The 18,134-nt window shown below is 37.8% G+C and overlaps 2 protein-coding genes across 3 annotated transcripts; both read left to right on the top strand.

Moving 5' to 3' along the window:
• The first annotated feature begins 26 nt into the window (after nt 1-26).
• On the top strand, nt 27-5,641 carry LOC111322255 (U11/U12 small nuclear ribonucleoprotein 35 kDa protein). Of its 2 annotated transcripts, XM_088756542.1 has the most exons (8): nt 199-334; nt 721-778; nt 1,853-1,930; nt 2,160-2,225; nt 3,152-3,222; nt 3,302-3,392; nt 3,796-3,871; nt 4,784-5,641. In XM_088756542.1, the coding sequence occupies exons 2-8, from the start codon at nt 751-753 to the stop codon at nt 5,208-5,210; spliced, it is 837 nt and encodes a 278-aa protein (XP_088612668.1). In that variant the 5' UTR covers nt 199-334; nt 721-750; the 3' UTR covers nt 5,211-5,641. The 2 variants fall into 2 exon arrangements, with proteins under 2 accessions (XP_022781069.1, XP_088612668.1); XM_022925334.2 differs by lacking the exon at nt 721-778 and having other exon boundaries at nt 27-334.
• A 2,918-nt stretch (nt 5,642-8,559) lies between these two features.
• Nucleotides 8,560-16,831, top strand: LOC111320770 (uncharacterized). Its single transcript, XM_022923465.2, has 2 exons — nt 8,560-12,511; nt 15,098-16,831. Exons 1-2 carry the CDS (start codon nt 8,804-8,806, stop codon nt 15,422-15,424), a joined length of 4,035 nt encoding a protein of 1,344 aa, XP_022779200.2. The 5' UTR covers nt 8,560-8,803; the 3' UTR covers nt 15,425-16,831.
• Nucleotides 16,832-18,134: the final 1,303 nt, after the last annotated feature.

The following is an 18,134-nucleotide window of genomic DNA, read 5'->3' as shown; positions in this document are numbered from 1 at the left end:
GCAGGAAGAACGAGGGAAACAAAGCACTGACCAAACAGCATTCTTCCAAAATGGCGGACGAAGGAAGCCTTTTAACACGAAAGATGTTTAATATTTTTCACATGAAGCGGAGTTTTTGGATAGAACAAATCGAAATGATACTCTAACTGGTTTATTTACAAGATGGAATCAGTCACGGAACAAGTGACCACGACAGATTTGGGCTACGAAATTCCTACTTGGGACAACTGGTCTCCACTTGCAAAATTTTACCACCCTTTACAAGCTGGCAGCATTGATGGAACTGACACAGTGCCACATGATAAGGCAGTGATCCGTGCGATGCTTGCAAAATGTAAGTTTGATTCACTATTCATTGCCATCTGATGAAAGGCAGCTTACGTAGAAAGGTTTGCTTGTAAGTTTGTTTTGCCAGCTTCAAGTTTGTTTTGGTTTCAGTCGGTCTCCGGTCCTTCTATGGTCATTTCGTTCCAAGTCAGTTCGTTCCAAGTTTCGGTCACATCGTTCCAAAACATCGTCACATCGTTCCACAAGAGGTTTCAAATCGCCACACAAGTTGAAGTCATCTATGACGCGCCTACCTGTACTCCACGCGCGTCATCTTTATTTCGTTTACAATAGATGAAAAAAAAAAAAAAGATAATAATAATAGTAATAATAAGTCAAACAACAATCAATACTTGAGAATGCGCATGTTCTATTGTTTATTTTCCTTTCTAGACACAGCACTGGGCGAGCACAACATTGTTTATGGCCCGAAAACATGTTACAACTGCGTGTAGGTGACCTTGTTGATCGTTTTAATCTGTTATACTGCACAGGAAGGTACCCATAACACTGTGAGTCTCTGCTAAAGTAAGACAAAAGAGAAATAAGATCGCGATAGTTTGTAATTTTTGAATCGGAAGGATACGACTTCATAGTGGAATGATGTCAGGTGACTATATTGCAGAACAATCTGACTGAAACTTGGAATTATCTGACTTATGGAACAAAGTGACCGTAAATCTTGCAGTCATTTCCTGTTCACTCCAGTGGCAAATACTTTGGCATAATCTGTAATTTATCTAATAATATCAATCATACACGGATCATGGAGGGGTAAGTTTCTAAAGAAACTGTGGTGCTGGGGCGGTGGGGGTAACAAGGTAATTTGGTTCTATAAACTAAGTTGCTTTGTGCATCATACATATCTATAACCGCAGTTCAAAATATATGAACTTCATATATTCATTGTATCTGATTTATCATGACGGGTTTATTACGAATCAACTTAACGTCCTGCTCCCAGTTAGCTCAATTGGTAGAACGCTGCACTAGTATCACAGAGGTCAGTGGTTCGAATCCCATACACGCCTGATTTTTTCCAGGTCTGATTTTCGCTATTGCATAAATAGCGCTCTTTACTGCGAGGATTGTACATCATATGTATCTATAACCGCAGTTCAAAATATATGAACTTCATATATTCATCGTATCTGGTTTATCACGACGGGTTTATTAAGAATCAACTTAACGGCCTGCTCTCAGCTGGCTTGTTAGCTCTTGGTAGAGCACTGCACTAGTATCGCAGAGGTCAGTGGTTCGAATCCCGTACAGGCCTGATTTTTTTCAGGTCTGATTTTCGCTATTGCATAAATAGTGCTCTTTACTGCAAGGATCGTGCACCATACATAAGTTGAATTTGTAAGTTGGCCACCTTAAAAGGTTAAAAAGCTGATGTTTCAAGCATTAGCCCTTTGTCAGAGTGAATACATGCATCATGATTAGTTCTTAGTCATGATTCATTTGAGGACAGTTACATATGACATCAACATAGATGATAGATGAATTTTTATCTTCTCTTCTCTAGATAAGCCAAACAAAAGAGTAAATGGTGATCCAGACAGCACTTTATTTGTTGGAAAATTAAGCAAGGATACTAGTGAAGGTTAGAAATATCCAAAATTATAATATTTTCTGACAAAGAGAGAAACTGAAGGTTAATGGTAGTTTACATTCATCAGTAATATTTGATAAACATTATATAATTGAAAATAAGATAGTCAGGCAGAGAAAATAAGTGAAAAAAAAGTGCAGTACTTGCAGAACTTTTTCCATAGTCATGATACTGAGGTTTTATTGTTTGTATACCACCTCCCTTTGTTATTTCCCTGTAGGAACTGTGTACAAGATATTTGCAAAATGTGGCGAGTTAACAAGATGTAGACTTGTGAGAGATGTTGGTAAGTAATGTTACTCAGACAGTTAAACAATTTACATTTTATATCGTAATTTCCATGCCAGTTAAGATTGTTTTGTACGATGCTGATTCAGTTTTGTATTAAGAAATAAATAGAAGGAAAATTTTGTAAAGTGAGAGGACATTATTCTCCATACCTTACTTAAAAAACAGCTCAATTCATTGACATTAATTTTAGAATTCAGAAGAGTAGCTGTACAATTCTCTCTGATGCTCAACAAATGCTCTGCTGAGCTATTGGTGGTCATCTGAGCTTACCCAACTGTAGGGTTTTTCTGCTTACATCCTGAGTAAAGTGAGTTACTGTTGGGGTTAAAAGATTTTTATTGCCCCCCTGAACACAACTAGCACATGAATGATTAGTATGAATTTGAACCTGGTATAAATAAATTTAAATTAATTTTGTTGGCCTTTGTTTTTTTGTTGCCAAGATCATTTCAAGATAATTTGTTTTTAGTTGCAACATACTTAGCAGGCACTTACAAATTAAAGTATTGTTAACTGCACCTTGGTACTGAAAAATAGCATTGCAGAGGTTTCATTAAAAGTGGTTACTAAAGATTTACCATTGCCTAGAAGTCTTCCTACTGCTGTCTGTTTAGCTTACGAGCAGGCATTCTTGTTTGGGTTTCGACTTGTGTCCCACCTTCCAGGCACAGCCCACCTATTACACCGTTGAAGCTTCTTTTGGAAAAAGTTATTGAAATGCATGGAGTAGTTTTCTGACCTTTGAGATGAGGTAGCAGCTGTAGGTACAATCGCTTCAGCTGATTCAGCTAGAAACAGTGTTCTCTTCTCACAATAGAACCGGATTATTTTCATGACGTAAAGTATTAGATACAGATTTTTACATCATGGGAAAAGTTCTTTCATTGAGGTCAGTAATTTGAACTTTTCCTTCTCTTGTAGTGACTGGATTTTCAAAAGGATATGCATTTGTGGAGTACAGAAGTGAGAGAGATGCTAATGTGGCCTGGAGGGTGAGTCGAGTGTCAGTATGAGCTTGAACTTGTTAACTTAACAATGGTAATGATCAGTTGTTTCATTCAATCACTTTAGGAACTGCAAGGTAAAGAAGTAGATGGCTGTACCATATTAGTAGAATATGAAGCCGCAAGATCTCTTAAGGGCTGGATCCCAAGACGTCTGGGTAAAGGCTACATCTTTATTTATTTATTTATTTTTTGAGTATCATGTAAACCTATTCATTTTTTAACAGACATCATGTTGAAAGCATCAGACTGTAAGTACAAGATAGTAAGTTATACACCTACCAGTTTGTGGAATGTTCAAACCAGAAACCAAAGCAGACATTTGAAATCATTAGTCAAGGAATTAAAAACTCAGTTGAAGGAAATACATGCTACAGAGACCAAAGTAACAGAGGCAAAATATTAATGACCACCTCAAAAGTATTATTGGTGGAGTATGGCTTTACATCTCAGGAAAATTGTTGCAAAAGATAACAAAGTAAAGGTACTATATGTTTTAGATTACTTTCCAAAGCAGTGGATAAAATTGGATACAGAATTCACAAGTTTTAATCATTTTAGGAGGTGGCTTTGGAGGAAAGAAAGAATCGGGACAACTGAGGTTCGGAGGAAGGGATCGTCTCTTCAGAAGACCAATGTGAGTTGTTTGAATACAATTTTTTTTATTTGTTCAAACTCCCCCTTCCACCCCAACAGCTAGACATAAATGTTATAATTCCAAATGAGGGACATGCTAGAACCCAGTTTTCAAATGTCATGCCTGAGCCCTGGTTGAGTCATTTTGTTGAGTCATTTTGTTGAGTCATTTTGTTGAGTCATTTTGTTGAGTCATTTTGTTGAGTCATTTTGTTGAGTCATTTTGTTGAGTCATTTTGTTCTTGTGTAAGATACTTTTATGGCAAAGTAGTCCTGAGGTAAAACTGAGGTCTGTTTGGTTCTTATTTGCTCTGAATTGTGCCATTTCCACTGTCTCCTTGGAAACGGCCATCAGCTGTATATTTTTGGTCGCAAAAGCCGGCAAATTTAAAATGTAAAAGTTTGGTTAGAGTGCCATACTATGAGCTACTTATTAACCTTGCTTGCTTGAGCCCGACTGGGTGATATTGGCCCTTGGTTGTTTTTGTACAGATGCCAAGGAAACCAGGAACAGCTTTGGCAATAGGGGGCCAGTGGGCTTGTAACACTTACCCCTGGTTTTCAGAGAGCTGTACAAATCTCATTAACTCAGTAGCCTTGAATAACAATGAAACATGACAAAACTACACTTTCTCCTGCACAGGCGGAGCATTTATTAAGGAGACGAGAAAGAGGGTTGCTAAAACTAACATGAATTTGCACGTGCTGGAAAAGAATTCTTCAGTCATTTTTCTCCCACCCTTCACGGTCCCTGTTGAAATTCAGACTGGTCTTATAGCTAACTGAACATTTTTTTTTTCGTCTAATATCTGTTAGCCAGGGCTGTATTTGTAATTTGAAGTGACCAAAATAGTTTCTCTTTATTAAGTCGCTGTAAAATTGAGTGATAGATTAATTTACTTTTACTTTGCAGTCCAACACAACAAGTTGGAAACCAACACAAGTTTTTACGGGGTTCGCGAGACCACGAGGGAAATCGCGGTTCACGTGATAATCCCCGTGACACTTATCGTGAACGAAAGAGCGACAACGTTCGTGAGAATTATTATCACCGTGAGCGTGAACGTGATCGAGATGGATCTCGTGACAAACGTGAACGTAACAAAGAAAGCTCTCGAGGCAGTTCTTACTTTCATGATCGCGAGGGTGATACTGAAGGAAAGCGATACCGTGAGCGTGACAGTGACAGATCGCGGGATCGTTACAAAGACCGTGATCGTTATGGAGACAGTGAGAGGTCTCGCAATAAAGAAAAACATAGTCACCGTGAAAAACGAAGAGAAAGTTATGAGACTGGTGATAAGAGAAGATACGAACAAGAAGACGGGCAAATGTGGTAGAGTGTAGATCAAAGCAACTTCATTCAGATACGCCTTGTAATTCTACGGAAGGGCAGCACAAATTTGAATTAACCTTTCAACTAACGCTAGGAAGGTGATTCGGTTGTCGAGGAAGATGAGAATATCACAACGTCAATGATATACGAGGTTATTCTGCCACTCAAAGCAGTTAGTTTCTTTTGTAAAGAAGACAGAGAGCAGAAAGCTTCTCGCAACTTTAGAATTTCAATAGGACATCCCGATCATTTTGTGGATTGACTTCACGGATCTTCTTGAGTAATGATGAAAAATGCCGTATATAAGAAAAAAAGGCTGCAGCTATCGGAATACTCAAGTTATTCTGTTCAGAATCTTAAAGTGACCTAACAGTGATACCCCAAAGTAATTCAGTTGAGTCCTACAGACAAATAAAAAAGTTAAGACTTTTACTATATTATTTGTGATTAGTTCATCGGGAGCTTTTTTGTTTTTCCAGATCTCGGAGTTGTATGATCCTCAATTCGTTGTTTGTACAAATGGTATCACCTGATGATGAGAATCTAACCTGCGATCAGGCGCTCCTTTTTTCGGGGAAGCGCCATAGTGTAGCAGCTCGTGAGGAGGCGGTTGGGCATTGCTTCGCCCACAGTCTCTGGCGCTACTGCACTGTAGCGCTCTCCCGCAAAGAAGAACGCCTGATTGCAGGATAATGACATTCTAGAGCAAGTAACCGTACACAGATAGTGAACAGTACGTAGATCGGCGTCTTAATAAAAAATAAAAAAAAATGGGCGATAGTTGGTTTTTCTTTCATCTACGATCACAGCACGGGACGAACACGAAGAAGCATCACGCTACGTTTTCATTCGCTCAAGGGAGGAGTGTGGGAAAAAAGATACAATTAAATTTTGAAATTGTACTACGACTGAGCAGCGAACAGACAAATCTATAACACTGAGTCAATTATTAACCTACCTCATGCTAGTCTGTTAACAGCCGCTTTAATATGCTTATTTGGTCAGGCGAGGCAACCTGGGTTTGTTTTCGTTCAATTCCCTGCGCCTCTACTTCGCTCGCAGTCTGGGTGGTGATCTAAGAAGGTCTGTGATAACCGATATGTATAGCGTAGATAATTATATCCCTTATGGGCAATTTTCCATCTGGTGTCGAAATGAATGCAGTATTTTACTTAAGTTTTTACCTCACTACGCACTCTGAATGGTCTTATATGAATCGCGTCTCCCTCTCTTCCAATCAGATGTGTAACTACTAAAACCAATCGTGCCTTCCCGCGCTCTGGGTAGTTTCTTTGTTTTCTTGTTGAGATTTGATTGGCTCCGTGTGATTTTTCTCTGTTCCGATTGGTCGCCGCGAGTACCCAGGCCATGTTTCACAACAATCAATTGAAAATTTTGCAAGGCGTTATTCCTGAGGTGACCATTCTTTAAGTTTAAATCAACACGCTCCCGTTTTCGGAGATGCAGAAGGGTATTTCCTAGTGTCGCGAATTTTGCTCACCGACGGGCATTCCGGTGGACGTCTATTCGTCTTATGCAAAACGGTTTGAGCGATCGAAGCTTATGAAGCATTCTTCAGAGACTTCAGAGCACTAAGTCCTTAAGAAAATTTTAGAAGGATCACTTCTATAACAGGTCAAAATGATCTTCCCATGGTATTAGATTTTATTCCCTTTTATAAGTTACGGAGCAAACCTGCCCAAAGCATTTTAAAGGACATTTTCAGTTTTTTTTATTTACTCCTGTCAGACAAAAATTTGTAAAGATATAACACGATGATTGAATTAATGCATATATTTTTTGTTATTTATTTATGTATTTTATTGTTAGAGAATAGAAATAGAGGGTAATTGAAAGTTGTCTGAAAAAAAAAAAAGAAAATCTAAGTGACAAATTTCGTCCCGTCGAATAGACTTGACCAAACTTGCCTTGCTGTTAAACCATAGATGCCTTTCAATTCTCGTCAAAATGAAGTAGAAGTGGAGAACAAAACAGGAGGAGAAGACTAAAATCCATCATAATATTTGCATAGTCGGAGAACAAGCAACCATCTAACATAGCCGGGGTTGGCGTGGTTGTTTAAAATACTCGTGACGCACGTCGTTCATTAAAATTATTATTTCTGTGCACAGATGCGTTAAAATTCAAGCACTTGTGGTGACCGTGACGAATTTCCTTTGGGTTCTGTTGAGTGGTCAATCAAAATTCCTGCACATATATCGGGCTGAGTAAGTGCACCTGTAGCAAAAATCAAAGGAAAAAAAAATCACTCAAATATCAGACGTTGACGTGCATGCAAATTTTACAATGATAGTGTGATAATGTACTGCTAATAAAGTGACTCTTAATTCCTTGTGACTTGTTGATCACAAACAATATTTTTAGTGAGTTGTTTATTGGTCTCTTGGGTGGTTAATCTGCCCTATAAGGCAAGTTACAAGTGGCAAGGTATGTCTATTAAAACATCGCTTCCGTAGGCCACAAAGAATTGAGACGGGAGACTGAAACCGGCTGCCGATAAAGCATAATGGCCATAAGCAGTATTAGTCCTGCAGCAAGAAGGCAGCTATTATCGATTTGTGTAAGAGTCAGATGCCATATTTATACTGCTGATTCACAGAATTAAAGTTTCTGCTCAATATTACTCGTTTCGAAATAATGATGTCCTAATTCTCTAAGCAAGAGGCTTTCTTGGTAGGAAGTAATTTGCATGAAAATAGTAGAATCGTTTTCCGTCGAGTTTGTACAGAACTTAGCTGTTTCTAAAGAAGATTAAGATCGCTTTAAGTGATTTTCTAGATAAATAAAGTTTGTTTTGACACTTGGCTATTATGCAAAGTAATATCCATTTCTGCTTGCTCTCAAATGTAAAACCATGTGTAAAAGTCATTTTCGAGATGAGCGAAGATGTTCAATTTCTGACAAACTCTAAAAATAGGGTTACTTTGGAAAGTTTTCCTTTTTTTTTGCCTCGATGGACAAGTAACACCTATTCATCATGTATTTCCGAATCTTTTCTTTTGTGCAAACCTTTCGAGAACCCCATGCATAATATTTAGAACTCGTCCGATAGTCGATTTTACTCCCATCTAGTTAGAAAATTTGCATGCTTTCACTAAAGAAATCCAGTGCTAGCACTGTAAACAATTAAATCTCCTGCAGCGCTTGTGGAGATGTTAATCCAATAGGCTTTTGTACATAAAAAGCTTTAAATTTTCATACAATTTGTGGCAAACAATCGGGCGCCGGCCAAGCGATTGCTATCACCAATCAGCGAGTGTTATGGCCTGTTCAAGTGCCTGCTTCAAATATTTATTTAACCGTGTGACATCATCGATACAATTCCATGCTTCGCGGAGCATGAGCAAAGTTAGTCGCGGTTCTGGGAACTGTCGCGTCAATTCGTAATCCCTTTACGCTGGAACTGTCGAGAGATTTCAGGCATTAAGGAAGTTTTAGAGTTTTCTAAAGGATTCACTATAACAGAAAAATTCCTGTCAAGTATGGAACAGCTTTGCTATATCTTGAATCGATAAGCGCCGGTCGCTGAATAATTATACAAACAGGTTGTCCATTACCAAGGATAAATCTTTCGATATGACTACCGTTTTACCGGCATGGAAAGTAGAACTGATAGAGAAGAAGAAGAGAAAGGAGCAAGACCAGCGACAGAAGCTCGAACAAGAGAAATCTCGCAAAACATCTATCCCAGAGTGGAAGCGATCGCTGCTAGAAAAAAAAAAGGAGAGTACCATCGATTCGCCGGAAACTAAGGAACAAGCCTTACATGTCAATACTTTGTTTGGTCCACGGATTGTACGTAAGGCATCACAGACTAATACACTGGTCTTAAATTCAAGCTGCAAGCCAGTTGTCAAGAATGGAGAAGAAGACAAGAAGAAAATTATTTTAACCGATATTTACGCGAGCCAGGGTGGTCCTGCATTGTGTTCAAGCCCCGCAGACACAAATAGTTGTGTTACCAAAGGTGTTGAGATTCCGACAGAACTGGAACACAAACCAAACAAACTGGGCACTCGAATAGAGATCGAAAGTAACCAGCAAAGTTCCCAACAATCGAAAGCTATTGCGAACGGAGAAGATTTAAAAGCGAGTTCGAATGATGTTAATTCTTCAGTTTTAAACCCTGGCAACGACATTGAGCACGTCAAGACACCATCTGTTCCCAACTATCGACGAATGTTTGAACATTCGAAACCAGAAATAAACGGGGGAACGAACGTGCCGCTATTCCTCAAAAACACTGAAAGTAGAGCCCGTGTACAAAGCGACAAGAGGACTGTAGAAAGTGCATTAGGTGCTGCTAATGGCGAATCACATCAACTTTCCTTGCAATTGCAAATTTTGACCACAAGTGCCGTAGACAATGCACAATCAATCTCCGACACAGAGAATTCATCGAGTTTGCCCGTAGACTCGATTGGACGAAAACCAACTTCTGCAATACCGTTTGTCGCCCCTAAACCATACAAAAATTTCGTCGCTACTTCTCCTTGGTTGAAACATGGTGCATCGACAAATTCTGCTTTCCTGGCCGGTAAGGAAGACTTACTGGTAGCTAATGTCAACTCAGATCACAAGAAAGATGTGGTTCTAGATTCTAAAGGAGAGCATGCTTTTGACGTACACAGTGCTTCAAAGAATTTTGACAACTCAGATCACAAGAAAGATGTGGTTCTAGATTCTAAAGGAGAGCATGCTTTTGACAGTGTTGATAAGCAGGCACAGAGAACCAAGTTTAATGATCACAGTGATCTGGTCATACCTTGTATGGACTCGCAGAGAGAAAAAGCTGTACAAACATGTGCTGAGAAAACAATTGTACCACAGAAGCAAAGTTTACAGAAATACTTACTTGTCGAGGATGCAGACTCGAAAGGGGAAGTGGAATCCTTTAAGTCTGACAAAAATCTAGAGAATCAAAAGTACATTCTGATTGAAGGAAAAAGTCAACAAGAATCAATTCCTTCCAATAATATAGATATAAAATTTGTTAATGCCACTATAAACAATGTTTCTCAACTTCCACATGAATCTGAAACTCTCAAAGCAGATGACATTTTCAATGCAAGCTCTATTGAGTCATTGCGAAGTAAGTTTGGTGCAGTGGGTGGTTTTCGAAAACGGACCCCATCTGAAGAAAATCTTTTTCTGAGAGGCAATCAGTCTGCACCATTGAATGAACAGGAATGTGTTATACGTAGGTCTGCAGAATTAAAGAGACCTGCGCCTCCCATAAAGAGATGGTCAGCAGATGTCTTAAGTTTGATGTCAAAACCAGTTGATGATGATGATGATGGTGTGTCAAGTTTGTCTCCTTGTAGTGACACTAAATCAACCCTTTCATCGGCTAACAGTCTGCCAAAGAGACCCCCTGGTCCTACAAAGAGGTGGACAGCAGATGTCATGAGTGTGGTGTCACCATGGACTGATGATGGAGCCACAAATTTTTCTCCCAGAAGTGACACTGGCAAGAAGTCTTCACCAAGCAGCAGTCTTGAAAGAGGCAAATCATCATCACTTATTGATGTTAGAGAAGACGCAAGTAATGACTGCTTTCAGCATAAATCAAATGTTGCTCATGGGATTGAACACCGTGTTAACAAGCTGATAAGAAGAGCATCTGTGTCAGACCTGTTGCTTGTTGATGATGAAGAATCAGACTCAACAAGTGAAGATGACCCTATAAGTGAGGCATATTTACATGGCACATTTGAGAATGAAATCACTTCCACTGATCACGTATCTACACCAAAAGAAAATGATGTGTTTTTGCCAGCAGTTACACATTCACAAGACCAAGACATGAAACCAGTATTTGCCCGAAAGCGCAGTGTTTCAAGTGACATTGAACACAGGGTGACAGAACTTCTTCATCAGCAATTATCTCAACAGTCAGATGTAGATGATTCAGAAGGGGACAAGACCCTAGGATGTGTTTCAAAAGTTTCTGTTGTCCAAATGGAGGACAGTGTCAAAGAACCAATTCCAGTAATGCTGAAAATGGAGACTTTGCCTGTAGTTGAGACCAAGCCAGTTACTCCCATAGACCCTGAGCCTACTGAAGCTTTTGAGCAGGTCAAGCCAGCCAAAGGTTCTGTTCACAAACTGTCAGCATTATTTGGTTCCAGTGTTTGGAGACCAAATAAGAAAGACAAGAGTGCAAATGAAGAAAAATCCAAGAACAAAGTTAACAATCAGGACAGGTCCCATGCTCCAGTGAAATCAAGCAAGAAAAGCTCATCAGAGAACAAAGTTGATAGCAAGAAATCCAATCTCTTTAACAGATCTAACAAGACAGAGGTGAAGTCAGGGCAGAAGGAGAAACAGCAGTCCATTTTCCCTTGGATGAAAAAGAATAGCAAGGAAAAAGAGAGCACAGCAAGCCTTAAAACGAAAGAGGTTATGGACAAATATCAGAAGAATAGTAGTAGTCCTCCAAATGATAATTGTGAAACAGTATCCCTTTCTTCTCATGGTTTGCGACCAGTAGGCAAGACTGGAAAGATGGAGCAGCGGTTGGTGGGCAATGTTGTGATAATAAGCAATGCAAGCCATGACAACACACCTCCAATGGGTGTTTACCAGAAACCAAAGCCAAGTGTTCAGATTTCTGCACCAGAGCAAAAGGAGATGTCTGCCAGGAAAGTGAACCATTCAAAAACAGAGGAAAAAAGAGTTGAAACTTGTGCTCCAGCTGTTGAGACCCAGGACTGGAATGGAAATTCACAGAGTTCAGAAGTGGAAAGGAGCATGAGTGAGTCAGTTCCAATAACATCAATTGATGAGGTGCCAGTATCTGCCATTGACATTCCAGAGTTGCCCCAGGATAGTGATGTTACTGTATCTGTGATTGATGTCCCCCCTTCTCCTGATGTCCATAGTGCCCAAAATGTTTCTTTTATGAATGGTTTCCAAGGAAAGGTGGAACACACTGGCAATGATGTTAGTGTTTCAGTGATTGATGTGCCTTCACCTATTATTAATGAACAGACAAATACCTTCCAGGGTGGGTACTTGGAAACAGATGAGCTTTCTGATGGTAGTGATACAGATGATGTGGAAGGAAGCTATGATTTTGCCACAGGTGAAGTGACACACTTAGTTAATGGTGACATTTCTGAGGATGAAGAGGAAGAAGAAGAGGAGGAAGACGAGACTGAAGAAGATGTACCTATATCTTATATTGGAGCTGCTCCACAGTATTCAGTACCCCAAGTGGTCTTTGATTCAGAGCCTGTTCAGTTAAAGTCCTGTTTAAGTCCAAAGACAGAGAGAAGGAGGGTAAGACTCGGTCCATTTTATATACCCTTTCACTCCCAAGATCTTGGTAGTACTCCTTTCTGTCTCCTAAATAATTCTTTTGATTTTAGTTCAGTGAAATTGATATTGGGTCAACTACATGTACTAACCCCAAACTGATATTTCTCTTTCTCCTCACCACTTGTTTGCTTGATATTGTAAGGAGAAATTCTGTCTTAATCAATCATGAGAGCTGAAGGATTATGTGAGTTACATCAGGGTTTTTTTTACTTTGAAAAATTCATTTTCAACATACAAAGTTCATCGTTTGTATCACTGTGTCGATATTTGCCTTTTTTAACCTTAAAGTTTGTAATTCTTCCTTGGTGTATTCTTCATTTTTTGGTGTTTGTGTTTGTCTAACTTAAAATGTTCATTGTGTAAGAAAAGCTTTTCATGGTTATGCCAACAAAACTAAGAAAAGAACTTATTAATTTTCTCCTTGGTAGAAACCAATCCAAGTTATATTAATGATGTGAGAAAAAATCAAGACTGTTGTTGCCAGACTGAGATCTGTTGACAGAAGACAATTTAATATCCATTTCTGTAGTTCATCCCAGTTTATTTAAAATTTCAAGTGGCAATTTAAAAGTTTTAATTAGTAATGAAATGTATTTGACATTGAGAAAAAATAATTAAATCATGCAAGAGGAAATCATTTTGAATATCACTGCCTTGTTTTGTCAGTAATGAATATTTAAAGTGATGTAAATAATTCATATTTTTTACATGTTCTTGGCAGGATCTTCATTCAACTTTCAAGTTAGGGAGAATTTTTTACTTTGAAAAGGATTCTCAATACTTTTTTCAGTTCATGCTAATTATTAATAAGTTAGAAAAACATTTTAACAAAGAAGCATCCACTGTCTGTCAAAAATTTTGTGGCTTTTTTCACTATAATTAATTTTGCGGCAAATTTTTGTATTTCATTAATATTCATTGATGAATGAATGGAATTCATGTGTTAAGTTTGATCATTTTGCTTTTGTGTTTTTTTTTTTTCCTTTTTATGAGACCTCAAAGGGATGCTCACTCATGATTTCAGATTATGGAAACTTGAACCAACCAACTTTTAAAAATAATCTTCCTTTTGTTGCTCACCATTCATAATGTGGTTAAATCTTCAAGAACTGCATTTTACATCAAATATTCTGCAAATATCAAACATGGCCCTCCTGCATTACTTTACCAAGAGAAGAAAAAAGTCAGTGATATTGAAATACAAATGTTGGCTTCTTTTTTTTACAATGTCAAACACAGATAATTACTAATAAGACAGCTTGTCACTTGAAATTCAGTACATGTTGGGATGACCTAACTATTATAATAACTTTTACTCAGAATTTGATGTTGATTTCACTATTACCAGTGATTCTCAGTAAAGGGAAATTCTTTTTCAATTTTTTGTTATATCTGTTTTAACTACCATGTTATTAAAAAACATTTCATTTCTCTTTCCTAAGAACTTGAATTGATAAGTCATAATCATTATTAACTGTCAAGGCGCAGTGTACATGTATGTTTGAAATATACACTTAAGAAAATGGCGTCTTTAGTTTTCTGATCAGATGTTGCGACTGTCAATTGCAAAGTATACAAGTGAAAATTTCAGCATCCTCAGCAGTTGAAAGCAAATTGATTAATCCAAAACCTTGTACAAAGTTTACATTCTGCAGTAAATGGTTTGAACCCGGGGGTAACACGTGCAAGTGTAGTGTGATCGTTTGGGTGAGTGTAGTCTGGAGGAGGACTGTTGTTGGTGGTGGTGACTGACGTTTCAACAACCTGGGCGGAAGTCATCATTGGAGTCAAGACTTCTGCCCAGGTTGTTGAAACGTCAGTCACCACCACCAACAACAGTCCTTCTCAGGACTACACTCACCCAGGCGACCACACTACACTTTCAAAAAGTTGACATTGATTGTAGACTATGAATTATGAGTTGGGATTACCGATAAGAAGCACTCACACATTTTCATGTATTTGTAACTTAATTAAGCTACAAAATTTTTTTTGACAATGGTAGGTCACACATGTAGCATAGATGTTAATCAACAACAAACATATGAAACATATGTATGAACTGCGGTTATGAAACATATATGTGCACGATCCTTCGCAGTAAAGCACTATTTGAGCAATAGTGAAAATCAGACCTGAAAAAAATTTCAGGCCTGTACGGGATTCGAACCACTGACCTCTGCGATACTAGTGCAGTGCTCTACCAATTGAGCTAACAAGCCAACTGGGAGCAGGCCATCAAATTAATTCGACATAAACCCGTAGATGATAAATCAAACAACAACAAACATATGAAACATATGTATGAACTGCAGTTCATACATATGGTTCATACATAATTAATTTGATGGCCTGCTCCCAGTTGGCTTGTTAGCTCAATTGGTAGAGCGCTGCACTAGTATCGCAGAGGTCAGTGGTTCGAATCCCGTACAGGCCTGAAATTTTTTTCAGGTCTGATTTTCACTATTGCTCAAATAGTGCTTTACTGCGAAGGATCGTGCACATATACATAGATGTTAATAGAAACAATATTACTTAAATTTTCAGGTGAACAAAGTGAGAGTTTCTTTCAAGAGCACACACACCATACATGACTATCCTTCAGAAGAAACTGCTGTAGCTGTTTATGACGATTACCAAAGAAATGGCTTTGGGGAGTTAAAAACCTTGCAAAATTATCAACCTCCTGCCCTGGTCAATATGGAAAAGCAAATAGGGCAAATGAGAGGTCATTTTCAAGACCAAGTGACAACTCCACAACAGGCTGATAAAAGTGATATCACAGCTAGTGAGGGTCATTCAGAGATAAAATATGCTGATGAAGGACAAGGCTTCACAGATTCTACTGATTATGCAAGTGCTTTGTTGTTTTAACCCATACATTCTCAGTATTTTCTCAGGATGTGAGTGAATGTCAGGCTAATTTCTTTAATTGAAGGAAAGTTTAGATAACACTTCAAGTAGTTTATGGCAATGTTAAAGGTGCACACCCTTAGCACAGTCAGACATAATTGTGCTCAGCCATGAAGTCCTCTGTTGAATTATTTTTAAAGAAAGCTTTGTGGGCTTTAGAGTTAATTTTGATAAGTCAAATCAAATAGAGAGCTTGATCAACTAAAAATCTTTTTAAAAGTTAAGGGTTGTAAAGATAAAGTTTACTACAAGTACTTGTAGCAAATCATTCCAGTTAGGATAAGATTATTTTCTGTACAACATGCATGAATTAGATTAGTGAATGAGTCCTGTGGGGATTGCAATTTCAAAGACAAGTCAGAAGAATTTCTGGGGGTGATTATTAGACAAATTATTGCAATGACCAAACATAATTATTACTGCAAAGCAAACTGCAAAAATAATTCAATGGCATTGTAAGTTGTTATGTGTAATACCAATAGCTGTACATACTTTCAGCAAGTTAATCCCACGTGCTTGTGCCATCCGGTGTGAAAATTATTAGGAGTTTTGTTTTGCAGTCCAGATGATTGAAATTTGTTACTGGCAACATTGTTATGGAAAGAAATTTAAAAGGTTCAACACTGAAGGGCAAGGTTGTAGATGATTCATACATGAATATTTTTTAAGTTTGTTGGAATAGAAAGAATAACACTTGACTCACAGGAGAATTTTTTCTGAATTTAGTGACATTTTTGCAGATTTTGTTTTTGGGGATTTGGGAGAAATCTTGAAGGGCAGAAAAAAATTGACCTTCAAAAATTTATGTACAGCAGAATGATACCCAATTTGCATTAATACATAGTTTTAGCAAAGAGTGACAATAATTTATTGGAAAGTACAATGTTATTACTGTAAATTTTTACGACTACAAAAATTAATGAATGCCAGTCCCTGGAAGAACCATATCAGATATGTAGCTTTTTGAATTGAGTAGACCCATCCACCATGGAGCGGTTGTTAATTGAAGAATTTTATTTTTAATATGACTGTGCATCTCTGACTCAAAAACACTCGTGCATTTTTACATGAAATGTAGGAAGAATTATTACAAGAGTAGGTTTACAAAATTCAGCCAGTAGAATTACTTAGCTTTTCACAAAAAAATCGCATTGAGAAGTGGAAGTTTTTTTGACGGCAACCTTTTTAAATAAGTTCTGAATTTTTTAATTGAGTACTTCTCACCTAGACATTTTGAAATTGTATTTTGTGGCATATGTTTCCAAGAACAGACACAATTTTTCATATTTCATCAATCGGTTAGTAAATACTCAACTTGGGTACTTTTTGGTACTTGGGTTCTCATGGAGTACGACATTAAAACAAACATGAAAAGAAGTAATTCTTAAGCCAACTCCAAAGATCTAATTGTCAACTCTCTTCTTTAGCAGCTGCACATTTCCTTGTAAATTGGTTACAAGAATTTGGTGTTAGATCAGGATGAAAACTTCTTGCTGATAAGTTAATTTGAGTATTCTCCTGACCTGTTTGCTGGATAATGTATGGATATTACTGAGAGTTACATGTTAGTCACTTCAAGGGGTTGACATTTAATTAGAATTTGAAGGGTTGTAGAATGGAAAGAAACAAAGAAGAGAGATTCTCCATAGTAAGTTTTGAATAATTTTTTAACAGAAGCAATAATGTGTGTGATGTAGAAAGTAAAGAGAAAGTTTGTGCTATAGAAAGGTGGTGTAAATAGAATGGGATGAAGATTTCACTCTTGGAACTGTGTGATTGTATGAGTTCAACCTTTTTAAGTTCCATTAAAATGTAATTTTGAGTGATGTAACTATACAATGACTAATAAAATAATAGATGAGTAGCACAATCACCTGTCCATTTAGTGTAACACAGCCAAAAAATATCATTGTCTTTATATCTCATCTATTACTCAATGAAATAATGTGTATCTATGTACATTGCACATATTATTTCAAAAATTGATATTATTTACATTATTTAAGTATTTATTGCGATTTTCTGGTTTACCCATAATGCATTGCGGGCGTGTCAAAATCATTACAATTCAATATTTTGTTGTGAAATCATGATAAACTTAATTGTGTACTAGAAAACAGTTGAATTAAGGTTATTTTTGCTTAAAGTGAAGCGATTATTTCTTCATTTTCCAATAAAGGAAGCTTATATACAGGTTTCCGGGCTCTCCGCTTCACAGGAAGGTCTCCACAAATATGGCGCACAGTGGCCGCATATACCATGGCAATTTGTGTTTCTACATGCTTTCTGCAAAGGCATGATCTTCTATCCCTCTCCTTTGCTTGTCTTACAAAAAATGGCTTAAGACTTTCAAATTTCCACTGCTTTACTTTGACTTCTGGATGCAACTCCTGAAACTCAAGAAATGCCTCAGTCTGTGTTTTTTCCAAAACATGTTTGGCGTGATGGACATATTCCTGCTTCCCAATACGTTGCTTAGCAAGATCTTTCTTGTCTCCAGTTGGTCGACTAGCTGTGTACGTCCAGTAGCTAAAAATTTTCTTCCCATCTTCTTCCGAAAGGGCATCACGCCGGACTCGTCTTTTTGTATATAGCCAACTCTTTCTCTCCCCAGCCAATATTTTTGCCCTTTCCTTCACAGCATTGCGCACACTTTTTTGGCCAACTTTCA

Source organism: Stylophora pistillata, chromosome 4, assembly GCF_964205215.1.
Source record: "Stylophora pistillata chromosome 4, jaStyPist1.2, whole genome shotgun sequence".
Taxonomy (NCBI): Eukaryota; Metazoa; Cnidaria; class Anthozoa; order Scleractinia; family Pocilloporidae; genus Stylophora; species Stylophora pistillata.
The sequence above is the reverse complement of the archived record's forward strand: the minus strand, read 5'-3'. Positions and strand labels throughout refer to the sequence as shown.

What these genes read in the sequence shown, in the direction of transcription:
- LOC111322255 (XM_022925334.2), top strand. Translation starts at nt 163, where the DNA reads ATGGAATCAGTCACGGAACAAGTGACCACGACAGATTTGGGCTACGAA. An exon ending in CCGTGCGATGCTTGCAAAAT is followed by an intron (nt 335 to 1,852) that starts GTAAGTTTGATT and finishes TCTCTTCTCTAG; the next exon opens with ATAAGCCAAACAAAAGAGTA. An exon ending in TAGACTTGTGAGAGATGTTG is followed by an intron (nt 2,226 to 3,151) that starts GTAAGTAATGTT and finishes CTTCTCTTGTAG; the next exon opens with TGACTGGATTTTCAAAAGGA.
- LOC111320770 (XM_022923465.2), top strand. Translation starts at nt 8,804, where the DNA reads ATGACTACCGTTTTACCGGCATGGAAAGTAGAACTGATAGAGAAGAAG. An exon ending in CAAAGACAGAGAGAAGGAGG is followed by an intron (nt 12,512 to 15,097) that starts GTAAGACTCGGT and finishes TTAAATTTTCAG; the next exon opens with GTGAACAAAGTGAGAGTTTC.